This window comes from Epinephelus lanceolatus, chromosome 12, assembly GCF_041903045.1.
Source record: "Epinephelus lanceolatus isolate andai-2023 chromosome 12, ASM4190304v1, whole genome shotgun sequence".
NCBI classification, from domain to species: Eukaryota; Metazoa; Chordata; class Actinopteri; order Perciformes; family Serranidae; genus Epinephelus; species Epinephelus lanceolatus.
The window spans coordinates 18,249,604-18,264,832 of record NC_135745.1 but is presented as its reverse complement, the minus strand read 5'-3'; the positions used below and the strand labels follow the sequence as shown (position 1 = coordinate 18,264,832).

Sequence of the window (15,229 nt, the reverse complement as noted above, 5' to 3'; positions counted from 1 at the left end):
GAATAAATTAAACTTACGAACATTTTGACTTTAGTTTAACTCGACAGTTTAGAGTTACGATAAGCAGGCGTATTTAAGGACTCTAAAATCATTAAATTGTGTTCATATCTTCTGTTTTTTTAATTAAGCTGTTTTTATATTGTCCCATATAGCATTGGGTTAATGGGAAAGCATGGTTTGGGGTAATTAGGACAGTGCTAAAAGGCTTTACTAATAAAGAAAATTATTATGTCTGCCTAACAATAATCAACCATAAAAATATTTGTGGACTAAATGGATTTTCCAGGTGTTTTTTGCATAATAGTTTACACTAATATAGTATCCAAACCTCACTCTTAGTCTTGATCTCTTAACCCAGCCCTAACCAATCCTGATTTTTTTTTTTTCTTTAACCTTAATTAAATGTGTTCAATGAATTTTGGAATTCTAAACTCAAAAACAGTCCCAATCACCCTAAATTTACCATACATTTTGTTCAGATTGTGACAAACTCCAAAGTCAGACTTTGTATTTTTTGTCAATTTCTCCTTTGTGGCCATCTTGGACTTTTAAAATGGTGACCACCAATAACTTGTTTTTAGCTGGATCCTTCATGATAAATCAAATTGGCTTCTGGCTAATTGGATATTTTTCAAGCCCAGAAATAATATAATGAAGCAGTGAGCATTTTCGGGTTTAAGAGGCATTAAGAAAATGATGAAGGTGAAAAAGCGTTCAGAATAGGTTCAAAGTAAAAGTTTTTTCACATTTAAAGACATTTATTGACCAGTTACATTTAGACTACATTTCAACAGGATTTGTAATATTGACTTTCAACTGAGAAATGTGGTTGTGATTACTTAGTAAAGCTCCAGAATGATGATAGGTTATTAATTGCACACTGTAGAGGATGAAAAATCTCACTATTGAAAATCCCGGTGAAATATGGTCCAAATGCAACTGTTCAAACAATGTCTAAAAATAGTCAGTGAAAAAAAATTCACTTTTGAACCATTTCTGAACATCTTTTCACCGATGACCACAGTCATTTTTTCAAATGTCTTTTTAATGGAAAAATGTTCGCTGGGGACCATTTGCAATTAATAAAGGTAGAATCTGATGAATGATTGCCCCCACAGTGGCCACTTCATTGTAGTGAGACCTTTTTTTAAATCTTGACTTCACTGTATAAAATGAGCTACAGTATTTAAAAAAGTTACATTTTGTACCAAATCTGTGATGTATGAACCCAAAAACTGCTGCAATCAAATTATTCAAAAATGATTAAAAAAATTTTTTTATGCAAGTAGCTGTATAGGGTTACATTTAAAGGTAATATTAGGTGATGTAGATATTATACCTAGATACATAAAATGTATATGTATCTTTCTCTATGTTATCTTTGTTATTTTTTTTGTTATTTATTTTTGCCATTCACTGAAGATTTTGGTCTTTCCTGTTCTTTGCTGCATGCAAACAATTCTGTCAAAGCTCTCTACAGCTCCAGACTTATGTTGTACATTACAGACAGAGAGTCCACATTAAATTAAAAACTTTCAGTCACCACATGACTTGGACTCTTGTTGTCAGATTTGAGTCAAAACGGCTGGCAAGGCTGGCACGGCTGCAGCTACGTTTTCCATTCCTAACCCTGTATTTTCACTGTAATTATAGATTACTGGACAGCCTCCAGTGTAACTGCTAATCTGCAGCTTTCTGCCTTTTTAAACATCAACTTTGGATGCAGTCTAGGGCTTGTTCTTTACACTGTATAGTATCTACCAACCAATTTACTGACCTACTTAAATTAATATTTATAATGCCATTAAGGCAAATGGTTGAACAAAGATAATAAAAGCAATACAGTCACTTATTTGACTGTACACCTGTTTGAGGAAAGCAGACACATATGGTAATAAATATTGTGTTAGTGATATGATAAAAATATATTAACTTTTTTCGCTAGGATTATCCAGTTATTAAAGTTCAGGTGAATGTTTTTGATTTCTGTTTCGTGTTTGTTTTGTGTGTTTGGGGCTGTGCTGACTGGGCTACATCATAATAACCATAATGAATAGAAAAAGTAAGTGAAAGATTTATGTTATTAATTACATTATCTATATCATTATATGTTAATATTAGGGTGTTGTTGGTGGGTTTTTTTTACCATGGCAACCAGTGTTATTTGGGTTGTTGTGGTGTGGATGACTTCAGTTCCTCTGTAATCTTTGCTGTTGCATGCTCTATCTTGTTATTCATTGACGTACTGCAGCAGCTTGATTCACTCAGCATGATGTCATTCCATATGTCCTTCCGTCTGCCGGATATTTACCTGCATCAAGTGACGCACCAACACCGGAACTTGAACGATTTCTGCCTTCAGAATAAAAGGGCACATTATGTTGTATGCTTTACAGTGGTCCGAGTGACAGGCTTACAGAAGGAAGGGTAAAGGGAAGAGAGTTGCTTTTTCACTTTACTTGTCCTCAGTGTAAATAGAAAATACATCACAACTTCTCGAGGAGGAAGGCTTGGATGCTGCTTGTGATGTCTGTTATAAAAAATTATGATCACAAGATGTAAGCATGCCATTGTGTTGTGCAAGTGCTGGAGGTTCCTGTTTAATTCTATAGCAACTGCACGATCAGCAGGTGGTTAAGGGTAAAGGGAAGTCTGTCATTACATATGTAAGAGGAAACGAGAGAAATAGAGGGTCGGGGACAGGACAAGGACAAGGTCATCCAGAGGACAGTGAGACAAGACGTCACACCAACTGACAACCATTGTTATCTATGAAGTGTGTACTTGATAGATTAGGGGAACTGAAACCTCCTGAATCCAACGCCCAAATATACTGTATAAAAGCCTGTAGTGTATGCTCCTCAGGGAGCCTTTTCTCTGTAACCTCATCTTGTGTGTTGCACTGTGAAACACTCCTCTTGTACAAGATAATAAATTCTGTTAAACTTTGATATTTCGGCTCCGGTCTCTATTTGCTTTAAAGGTCATTACAAAGAAATTCTTATGACAATGTCTACTCCATATCAAGAAATATTGTTCCAATTTAGATTTTTACAGATTTTTACAGCTGAAATGGCAAATAAATTTGAACTTTGGCATATAAACATATAAATGAGACAGTGTACCTCCTTAACACACTATGGAGCGCTTGTTAGAGCCAGTGGTGTCATGGTAGTTGATGAAGTGAATGTACGATGAGGAGGCAGTGGGTATACTCTATCAGTTTTTTGGCTGATAGGTGGGTATATTGTAAATGGACAGGAAAAGAGATGGGTACCTGCGTATACCCTCCACGACACCACTGGTCAGAGCCATAACCAGGAATCTGAAATCATCCAAACTATCCTAGGTTGTGTAAACCCAGTTCCTAAAAACTTAAAACACTCAAATCTGAGAAGATTCACTCTAAGGGGCTATACTTTACTCACCAGAGTAGGAGTGGCTGGAGTGGGACTTTCTTACCATAACAAACCATATTTCTTAGTTTCTGGCTATAATAAATGGTGTGATTTTGTGTACAAAATACAACCATTTAAAGTAGACACAAGCAGTCCCTTAAAAAAAACACAAGAATAAGCTTAATAAAACAAGAAAAAAACAAAAGTGTTGATGAAAGTGGATTTCTGGTGAGGACACAAACAATGTTTCTGGGATTTCAGTGTCCTTTGAGAATGATTAGGTCTAGACAAAATTTATTCATCACTGCAGGGGGAACCACCAGTGCTGTACAAAACTATCTAAAGACCTACACATTTTTAGATACTGTACAATGTATCACAAATAAACTATCACTTAAGCGGTCCATCTACTTTTGACTCAGCTGCATATTGAACTGCCTTTATTTTGAAACGGAGGACCGGAAGTTGTGTTTTTCCTTGACGCTAGCTTCACGCTGCTCAGTTTGAGAATTTACACACACACAACCAACGTTACTTTGGAGAGGAATGCAGCACTCGTAGCCAACCATACTGTAAGTACACTTTCTAGCTTTGCCTTTACTATTATTTTATTAATATTTACTTGCCGCCAGTGTTTTAGTGTTATTGAATTATGTATTCCTTTCTGAAGCAGCTAACACTAGTGACAAAAAGTGAAAGCCGGTGTTTATACAGGACGTTAACGTTAGCTAGCTACCTAACCGGCTAAGCTAGCTGCCGTCCGTCGCCGGTATTCCCTTTATTTCTTCTTTTAACCCTGTTTCTGTTCCTCAGTTAATATGTTGTACGTTTATGCATAGCTTTCTTTTTGTGTTTGTGGCTATGAGCTCGACATGTATTGCTGTTTCACCTCGGAAAAAATATCTGCTGCCTGCTTGTAACAAACGGCAGCATCTGTGTTAAAAGCTACTATCAGAATTAGTTTTATTTTACCACATTTCTATAAACCAGCCTCATTAATCAGGGTTCAAATTATTAAGAAAAAGCCAAATTGTCGATAGTGTTGCTAAAGCCCAGTCCCTTTAATTGAGTAAGAGGTGGCTGGTCCCGGGCAGGAGATGATGTCAGTAGGACTGGTATGCAGAGGTCTGACATCAGCCAGAAAGTGTCTGAAAACTAAAGCTGTGTTGACTCGGGCCAAATAAGGAGGAAAGAAGCCCAGGTACCCACACATGAAGGTGGGAAATGGCAATTCTGGCTTATAACTGAGGCTTGTATCACAGTTTAGATCTGCTAACAGGCATTGTTTTGGTCACTGTGCTGTCTATAATGTCCTCTCCTGTCTCTACCAGTATTTACTGAGTGTGTGTCCTTTACCTTTGCACTGCAGTGGATCTCAGGACATCATCATTCCAGTCAGCACACCATGGCTGGCTTCAGACAAGAGGATGTGGAGTTGTATTATGAGATGGGAGAGGAGCTGGGCAGGTATGTTGTGCATTTGTATTGTCGTTTCCTCTCTGACAAAACACAATGCATCTTATATAACTGCTGTGTTACAAAAGACAGTGTTCACACTTGACTCTGAGGTGCCTCAGTTGCTGGAGGACAGCTTTAAATGCAAGTGTAAATGCACCCAAGACACATTCATGATGCTTTAGGATCTATTCATTTATGCCACGTTTGAAGGCCTCCAGAGATTTATGTGGTGTTGTGTGAATGCAAATGCCTACCTGCTGACACTGAAAGACTGTTATTATTTTGTAGTACGTGCATAACATGGACTTTTATTTAGAGCAAGGTGTCAGGTAGCTGCAGCAGTTCTTTGTTTAAGTTGTATTGCTGAGCACAAATGTGTGTTTTTTGATTTGACTAACAAAAAGTAGTGTGAGCTTGAAGTTACCTGAGATGTATTTCTGATGCATTTTGATGCCAGATGAGCTCCAATCCATCCAAAAGCTCTCACGAAGGCTAAAATATAAATATCTGTTTGTGTCAGCAACATATTAAATATCCTGTTAGTATTCTTTTTACATTGTGCTTGATAGTTTGTGACCAAGTCAGCAAATTATAATAGTTTAAACCCAACTTTCTAGCCCAGCTACTTTTTTTCTGCAGTAATGCAGCAAAGCTATGACATCACTGCTTCTCAATGTGCCTTTCCACCTCTGCTGCGGTGTGGAGTCTCTATAGGAGAGGGCTGTGTGAGTGTGTGTGTGTGTGTGTGTTTTGAGATAGAAAGGTATGCAGACATTGAATGGGTGAACATTAAATTCCCTGCCCAGTCATGCATAATGAAATGCTTTCTTCCCACCAGCACATTAGTTTTATTGTTAAAGTCAGCAGTGTTACTTATTCATTTCCCTTTAAACCAGATTCTATAAAACAAAACTATAGACTGTATTCATTCCTATTATCTCTATCTACAGTAGTATAGACTTTCCTATGTTGCACATGTAGCATTTCAACATCACATATCAGTTTTCAAGTGTATCTGACTTCTTTGAAAACTAAAAATCAATTAAATTCCAGTCATTTTAATACATCATTGCTTAGTCCAAGTGTTTCCCAACCTAGGTAGGTAGGTGGACTCTCCCATTGGGCCCCCATGATAAATCTGAGGGGGTCACAAGACCACTACAAAAATCTCCTTTACCAAGTTGTTTATTCCTACAACCCAAGTGCTTAAAGTTTGCAAGTGAAAGAAGTCTGCCAGTGCTGTGAGAATACCTAAGCTTGTTTCCAATTTATCCTATAAAGATCAACTTGTTTTAAGTATTTTCCAAATTTAAGTTTCATTTTTCATCATTCTTGTGCACCAACCTGCCATCTTTCTTTCTTGGTTTTAAAGAGACAGTCAAATTTTGAGAAAAACAAGTTGATTTTTGTTGGAAAAATATGGAAGTGTTCTCACTTTACCTGCAGATTTTTTTTTCTTAAGAACATGAGGTTTTTATGATTTAAACAGAACATACTTGATAAGATTTATATTTTGTTACAGTAATGATTTTCAAACTTTTGCTTGTTTTCGTGTGAAATAACTGGATACTTTCACCTCTTCAGGCTTCTTAAAATCCATCAAATTATTTGAAAAGGGGCCATAACCTCTGTAAAAGTTGCTTCATGTTAAGGGGTAAGAGCCAAAAATACTTGGAAAGCACTGAGTTAATCCATCACAAGTTATCGTAGCCCAAAGCGATGTCTTGATATATCTTATGTATTCTGACCAGCAGCCACTAAATCCATAATGTTATTATAATAACCTGAAGCTGGAAAAAACCCAAAGGCAAGCAGGTTTGTATAATTCTTTAACATCCCTTTGTTCTCTCCTCCCTGCAGTGGACAGTTTGCCATCGTTCGTAAGTGCAAGGAGAAGAGCACAGCTATTGAGTACGCGGCCAAGTTCATCAAGAAGCGGCGGCTGTCCTCCAGCCGGCGGGGGGTAAGCCGCGAGGAGATTGAGCGCGAGGTCAACATCCTTCGGGAGATCCAACACAGCAACATCATCACCCTGCACGACATCTTCGAAAACAAGACCGACGTAATCCTGATACTGGAGCTGGTGTCGGGAGGAGAGCTGTTTGACTTCCTGGCTGAGAAGGAGTCTCTGACGGAGGAGGAGGCCACCCAGTTTCTAAAGCAGATCCTGGATGGCGTTCATTATTTACACTCCAAACGCATCGCTCACTTTGACCTCAAGGTCAGTGGTCTGTGTGGTAAAAGACTTCGTTTGTGAGGGCCGACAGTCGTAGTTGGCGTGTTACTGAGAATTCCTGTTAAGGAGTGAAAAGAGGTTTATGTTGGAGAGATTTTTCCATGTGAAAGACTGGACAGGGCTGAGCAAGGTTGTCATGCTGCTTGGTGGTACTGACGCGATTATTTGCCTGAATATCTTTGTATCAGTAATATGAAGATATTTAGGGGCTTTAAATGGACTGATTGTGCTTTTCCTTAATTAAATGTGGCCAAAGGTTCAAATAATGAGGTAAACAATATGTAAACGTAATCCCTGTGAGCAGAAACCTCAGGCTTCAGGCTACTCTGAATACGGTTCCCAACTCTTTCAGTCTACTTTTGCAACACTCTGATGTCAGCTTGTGATGATTTCTTTATATGGTCATCTGCTTCAGGCACGCTACTACAAGTGTTAACGTTACATACACTGGAGGATTACAAAGTCTCAGAGGTAGCACAGAACTGTTGTGTTGCCATCAGAGTCAATGCCAAGAGTGAGCCATGTGTGCAGTTTGTTCTCTCACATTCATCCAACAGTGTGCATACTCTCTAGCTTCTTTATCAGGGAGAGTGGGATCTCTCTGGAGGTCATCGCTGGCAGTGTGTCAACTGAAGCACTGATAAAAAAAAATGTAGCTACATGCTAACGTCAGGGAAATGTGTAATCTTGGTTGCTGAAGTTGTTAATTTCTCCCTGATTACGGATCAGACTCCTTTGGTTAAGAAGCTTTTATTGGTGATTTTCATGATAGAAAGTGCTGCAAAAAAATTTAATTCCACAGATGCAATGACTGTGTAGAGACGTAAAGATGAGGAAGATCTGGGAACACTGACCAATCAGAGTGGAATGGGATTTTTCAGGAGGAGGGCTTGAAGAGACAGGCACTGAAACGGATCGTTTAAGACAGAGAATGAATACAGGTGTCCCAGCCAGCACAGACAGTGTGAGGGAAAATAAAATGGTCTCTGACCACTGAATACTGAAAGCATGTAAACATGCTGTGGTAGAAACCCAAAATACAAGTATGAACCTACAAATGAGCATCATGGGTCCCCTTGAAGATGCACAACACAAAAAATAGTAATAATTAGTCATGATGACCAAACAGATGGGCCATTTCAGTTTTCATCAGTCAGCTACAACAGTGTAATACATCCAGAAAATTCTGTCAGTATTATAGTACAAGTTTTCAAGAAAAAACAACCTTTAAGCCTTACCAAATACAATTAACTTGATTGATATACTGTAGCACCCTTCATACAACATAACAGTACAGTCTTCTTTACATGAGGCGTAATAGAAAAGAATATAAAGGTATATTCACAGACAAATCCCAGTTTTAATATGTTATTATACGGCAAAGCTCTTTAGGCCTGTTAGCAGTATTACACATTGATTTTAATATTAACAGTACAGCAGTTTGTTGCCAATTGATAAAGTGCAGTACAGTGAAAATGCAGCTGATGGTATAACACTTTTTTCGTTTGTGTCATTTCTTAATTTTAAGTTGCTGCTGATTTATGGTACACCGATGCTGCTTTACAGGCATATAGCACTTATTGTCCACATGCTGCTCTCCAGCGGTATAATATACAAATTCTTAGTGGCATATAGTACTATTTATTATGGTATGCTGCTGCTGTGCGCTACATATAAACAGTGTAACCTTTCCCATGTTGGTGCTGTTGGCCCAGTGTATTATAGGGTTGCAACAGTATGAGATTTTCACAGTATGATAAGCGTCTCAGAAAATATTGTGACTTCATGGTATCACAGTATTTATTATATTATCAGTCAGAATGACCCTTAAAGGAATGAATGATAAGATAGAGATGAGGACCATGACAGAGGATCTTAAAAAGTTGCCTCAATGCCAATGTTCATTTAGAGCTGAGCTGGTGTCCTGGTTACATTTTGTCATTCTTAGCTCTCTGTTTATATGTGTACTACACTAAAACCTTGTTCTGTCAATAATGTTTAGCTGTATTGTTTTCTCTTTCAGCCTGAGAATATCATGCTGCTGGACAAGAACGTCCCCAACCCCAGGATCAAGCTGATTGATTTTGGGATTGCTCATCAGATTAAAGCAGGAAACGAGTTCAAGAACATTTTTGGAACACCAGAGTTTGTGGGTGAGTTCATGTTTCTCCTTCCTGAATATCCATTTCACAAATAAAGTTAAAAAAAATGTTCCACTTATAAAAATCTGCTCTTGTGTCAGCGTGTGCCCACGCTGGCAAGTGAGCTAAACCTTGTAAGTGGATGATGGTGCGTTACAGATCTCCACATCTGGTTTGAGTTTAAGTGTTGGTTCCTCTGTGCTTTACAGCTCCAGAAATAGTCAACTATGAGCCACTTGGACTGGAAGCGGATATGTGGTAAGATGTCAACATGTTTGTTTTTTGAAGCTGTATACTAACTTGTGTGACAGGTTTCATTGATGTTTGGCTCTTCTCTTCTCTGCAGGAGCATCGGAGTAATTACATACATCCTGTGAGTAAAATTTCACATCATGACATCTTGGAAATATAAATCACTGCATCCCTCATTCATGTTGTTTAGTAGTGATCTTGTCAGCCATTAAGCCTCAAATGTTTTTGTTAGTTTGTATCATTTCATAATCAACCTTATTCTGTTTAGTCACCCTTTAGTTGACTACAAGTCTGGGCATTTAGGTCTTATCTTAGTCAAAGAAAACTGTTGACATTAGCTCATATTAAACATTTCGTTCAATCTAAGCCAATAATTTTGTGATTTGTTAAACTTATTTCACATAAGATTTGATGCAGTCATTATCTGAAGGAAAGAAACAAGGTTGAATGACTAAGAATGCAGCTTTGCAGAAAGTGTCTGGTCTAGGGGTCTAATAGTATCAATTTAAGAAATACATCCAGACATTAAACATGTTCTGATTTACATATTTATTTTGAACCAACTTAATTCAACAGCTAGCCTGGGTCCTAATACTTTCAGTCCTCCTGACTGTGCTCGTTGTGTTCTGCCGGTGTCGTCCTGATATGGCACACACAGCACAGAGAGTTGGAACTACTGCATGCAATTAAAAAAGTCTATAATATTTTAAAACAAGGTATTTTTATTTATTTATAATTCAATTAAGATGTACAGAGCATCAACAAACAAACACAGAACCAGCATGGACAAAAAGACAACCCCACCCACCCAGGAGCAAACAGACAAAGCCAGACCAGCCAAAGGAAGTCCAATAGATAAGAACGAGAGAAAAAAAATTGAATAAAATAAGATAAATTAATTAATAAGAATAAAAAAGGATATATGTATATAAAATAAATTAATTTTATTTATTTTTTTTAAAGGGAAAATGAGGACAAATTAATTAACCTGTGTGACATAAGTAGGAGATTATAGCATTTTTCATTGCTATTTTTCAGCCTCTTTATTGGTCACAAAGTTAATAATGGTTGCCAGGTGTCAAAGAAGCGTGCAGTTGACCCTTTAATAAAACAACGGATTTTCTCCAATTGTAAATGATACATAACATAGGGTTTTATCTCCTCTTTTGTTAAAAATAAAGAGAGATTTTAGTAAAGTATTTGTTTTCTTACTACATTTTAGTCTTGAATTTTTCGTGTAAAATACTGCATGTTGATGTAGTCACACTTAGTGTTAAATGATGTTTGTGCCATCTCATCATCGTCTTATTCATGGGGAAAAAAGGTAGTTAATGAACATATTTAGTCATAGTTTTCATAAACAAAATGAACATTGTTGTTTTATTAAGAAAATTCTCCTGTTTGTGTTCCTGTAGGTTGAGTGGTGCTTCACCATTTCTGGGTGAGACCAAGCAGGAGACCTTGACAAACATCTCAGCCGTCAACTACGACTTTGACGAGGAGTATTTCAGCAACACCAGTGAGCTTGCCAAGGACTTCATACGCCGCCTGCTGGTCAAGGATCCCAAGTATGACCATTTTCAGATTTTATGCCAAAATTAAAGAAGAAAAATGTCATGTACTGTAAACATGAAAGTCTCTGCTGTGTCATTTTCTCACTGGTGGATTATTTTCTTCTGCAGGAAGAGAATGACGATTGATGACAGTCTTGAACACCCCTGGATTAAGGTGGGTGTTTTATATAGCATTTATATCTGCAGATGTTGTGTTAGCATTCACAATCAGGCTTGAAAAAGTGTTATATAGATACATTTGACTTTTTTCAGCTTATACACACATGACTGAGTGGGCTCTGTTCTTTCTTTTATCAGAAAATAGAGTGAGACAGATATATTGGCAGATTTTAGATTGTTGTAGATGTATGAGTGTATATGTTGGCACATTTTAGACCTTTCCATTTTCCCCTCTGCAGGTGATTAAGAGGCGAAATGTCCGCCAGGAGGAGAGAGACCATAAGACTGAGCGCCGTCGTCTCAAGACCACTCGTCTGAAGGAGTACACCATCAAGTCCCACTCCAGCATGCCACCCAACAACACTTATGTCAACTTCGAGCGCTTCTCCCAGGTCCTCGAGGAGATTGCGGCAGCAGAGGAGGGCCTGAGGGAACTAGAGCGCAATCAGCGCTCGTGCCGGGAGGACGTGGCGGCGCTGCTGTCCATATACGAGGAGAAGGAGGGCTGGTACAAGGAGGAGAACCAGAGCATCTCCAGCGACCTGAGCCACATCCGCCAGGAGCTGCAGCGCACTCAAACACAGCGCAAGAAGAGCCAGGAGGAGGCCCGGCTCACCATGCAGGCCGCCAACATCCTCAAGCGCAAGTACGGGCGCCTGGAAAACCGCTACGAGGTCCTGGCTGAGCAGGTGGCCTCTGAGGTCCGCTGGGTGGAGGAGCTGGTGAAGTCCATGTCTGTAGAGAAGGACAGCCTCAGCAGCATGCCCTGAGCCGGGCGGACGTCCAGCAATGACACTTTGATCCTCAAGTATCTTCCTGCCCGTCTTCTCTGCACGTGTCCCACACACACAGTGGAGTTTGAGTGGGTCAGTTGTCATCATAAGCTATGCTACTGCTCCCATCGGGAAAAACGCTCCAAACTTTTTACATCATGCTTGAGACAACCAGCAAGAAGCAGAGAGGCAGTTTGTTGAACCCATTCCCCCACGGAAAGGCTCATTCCTGTGTTTCAGAAGTTAATTTATAATTTTAGAGATTTTTGTACTGTTATTTGACAAAATTATTTACAACTGTATTGGCTTGTTTTTATGTTGCAACTTTTCTTAGCCCTGTAGACACATAACATCTGAATGTCCTTGTGCTGTAAAAGCCATAGATGTCTGTTCAGTTGCGTTTGCCTTAGGTTGGCCAGTTATGTGAGAAAGCTTCACAATATACAACTTATGTCTTTGGGGGTATTTATTTATCTGGTTAAGTTTCAGATTTGATTGCAGCTGACATAAAATTCTCTCATATGTTGGGACAGAGTGTCGAATATAAAGGATGCAATAACCGTAAACGTTCAGGATAGAAAAAAAGAAAAATTCTGGGTAATGCTTTATTTTACCGATCTGTGATTTTGTAAAGATTTTTGAATTTCTTGAAAGGTTTCCAGGAAAAAGAAGGCCCTGTTGCTGAAATTACTCCATTTAGACCCCAGTAAATGTTTATTAATCATTCAGTCATTATTGGAAATTTTATTCTTTGTATTTGATGAACTTGGGCGCATTTTGGACGTCCAGTTCACCTGCTGTCCTCTTGACTAAAAGTCTTAAAGTTCCACAAGATTACAAACTGATCACTCACTATTTTAGCTACAATTTGTTCCTTTTTAAGATATTATTTTGGGTCTTTTTGCCTTTATTTGATAGGACAGATAAAGCGTGAAACAGGGCGAGATGACATGCATGGGTTGTACATGGGGCACCTGCTCTACCAGGTGAGCTAGCGGGCACCTCAGTTAGTTCCAAATTCCATGTTTATTTCCAGGAAACCTCCCAGAAAATCAGTCGGAAATGAATCTGAATTCACAGACCCGTTATAAAAAGCATTACCAGATTCTGAATGTACAAACTTGTCTTTGCAGTGCCTGTAAACCGATCGACCGTATTGCCTCTGCGAACACTCATCTGTCATCGAGTTAATGACATTTCTATCACATTGATATTGTTCAACGTCTTAAACGCAACAACCTTTGCACAGTAGCCTTGTAAACCAAATAGTGTGCATGGAAACGTTTTATCTATACCGCAGCTGTCGTTAGTGTTTCTGTTTTCATTGTGAGCGTCTCTGCACACTCGGAACATTCCACTGATAAGTTTCCCATCCAGGCGACACATTCCCCATGTATAGCGTAGAAAGTGTGTGATATAGTCTGTAGTATTTTTTCAGTAGAGAAATGTACTCGTTTGCACTTAAATGATTATAGCAGTGTTCCAAAATCTATTTTAATCTGTCTCTAAAGTGTAAGAAAGAGCTGAACTGTCAGGGCTCGTTTCAAATAAACAAAGTTATCACTATTATCATGTTGTATTCATGTGTGGTTTTTATTGTGTGAATGGAAACTAACTTTTATATCGGTACAGTTTGTCCTCACCTGTTATAATTATGCACGTTTCTGTCTGTCCTTTGTGCCCTGTTTTACTGTTACTTTAAGTAACTCTATACTTCTGTTGCACGACATTTCAAAAAGGAAATGTACTTTTTACTGCATCACATTGATTTGATTTACAATTGGTCCCAAAGGCTGTGCCATCAGTGTGTGGGTGTGTGTGTGAATGTTTAACTGAGTAGCAGGTGGCACCTTGTATGGTAGCCTCGGCCACCAGTGTATGAATATGTGTGTGAATAGATGAATGTGTCAAGTAGTGTAAAGCCATTTTGAGTAGTCAGATGACTACAAAGGCACCATACAAGTGCAAGTCCATGTACTATTTACAGATACAGTTACTTCTAATACAAAACATGGTGAGTTTTTTGCAATATGATAGATAATGTGCTGTAGTTTAAATAACCCAAAAGTACATAAAATATTTAAATTAGCCCCACCGCAATGAGCTACAACAGTAAAATGCCTTTGTAATGTAAAACACTATCATAGGCTATTTTTCTGCATTATGATGAAGTTACTTTTAAGAACATTTTGTTACTAACACTTATGTACACTGAAAAAAATTTAAACTCAACAGTTTTGTTTTTGCTTCCATTTTTCACAGGTTTAAGTTTAAGAGCTAAGAATTTTTTTAACACTCAACAATCTGTCAAATTTTGGTGGCAGATTTGTTTAAATCTGTGTTAATGAGCACTTCTCTCTTATCAAAATAATCCTCCTGGGGCGTCAGTGTCTTGGTGGTGGAGCAGGCGGCCCATGTGCAGGGCTGTTGCCGCGGCGGCCCGGGTTCAAGTCCAGCCTGTGGCACTTTGCTGCATGTCACCCCCCCCCCCCCCAAGCTCACCTGTCCTGTCGATTAAAGGCTGAAAAATGCCCAGAAAAATATCTTTAAAAAACACAACACGATGCCACAAATGTAAGTTAAGAAGGAACTGCCACTTGTTTCGTGACTGCAGGAATGTCCACCAGAGCTGTTGCCTGTGAACTGAATGTTCATTTCACTACCATAAGCTGTTTGCATTGTTGTGTCCGTGACTTTGGCAGCACATCCAACCAGCCTCACAACCGCACAAGTCGAGTACGATGATGAACTGCTGTCGGGTTAAGACCTTGGTGAGGATGACAAGCGTGCAGATGAGTTTTCCTGAGAGATGTTGGTGAAGATTCATCACCAACAGGTCATGATCATCCAAGCCTCTTGAATGAGAGGTGAAACATCTTCAAGACACTCAAGCAAGTCCAGTTGCTTATGATATAGCACTTAAGATTCCCTGAGACAGTTTGTGGCAATTTGTGCAGAGGTTCTTCTGGTGTGCAAACCAGTTGTTACATCAGCTGTTAGGGTGGCTGGTCTCAGAGGATCTTGCAGGTGAAGACACAGGTTGTGGATTACACATGGTCTGTGGTTGTGAGGCTGGTTGGATGTGCTGCCAAATTCACGGAAACAACACTGGAGGCAAATTATGGTAGTAAAATGAACATTCAGTTGATGGGCAACAGTTCTGGTGGACATTCCTGCAGTCAGCATGCCAATAGCACACTCCCTAAAAACTTGTAACATCTATGGCATTGTGCTGTGA

General features: G+C 38.9%; 1 protein-coding gene across 1 annotated transcript; it reads left to right on the top strand.

Moving 5' to 3' along the window:
• Window positions 1-3,828: 3,828 nt before the first annotated feature.
• Window positions 3,829-13,560, top strand: dapk3 (death-associated protein kinase 3). Its single transcript, XM_033649912.2, has 9 exons — window positions 3,829-3,970; window positions 4,768-4,865; window positions 6,717-7,077; window positions 9,116-9,245; window positions 9,443-9,491; window positions 9,580-9,606; window positions 10,901-11,053; window positions 11,168-11,213; window positions 11,458-13,560. The coding sequence occupies exons 2-9, from the start codon at window positions 4,804-4,806 to the stop codon at window positions 11,986-11,988; spliced, it is 1,359 nt and encodes a 452-aa protein (XP_033505803.1). The 5' UTR covers window positions 3,829-3,970; window positions 4,768-4,803; the 3' UTR covers window positions 11,989-13,560.
• Window positions 13,561-15,229: the final 1,669 nt, after the last annotated feature.

Bases quoted from the DNA above. Each gene is read 5' to 3' on its own strand.
- dapk3 (XM_033649912.2), top strand. From the start codon at position 4,804: ATGGCTGGCTTCAGACAAGAGGATGTGGAGTTGTATTATGAGATGGGA. The intron at 9,492-9,579 runs GTAAGATGTCAA...TCTTCTCTGCAG, and splicing joins GGACTGGAAGCGGATATGTG to GAGCATCGGAGTAATTACAT. The intron at 11,054-11,167 runs GTATGACCATTT...TTTCTTCTGCAG, and splicing joins CTGCTGGTCAAGGATCCCAA to GAAGAGAATGACGATTGATG.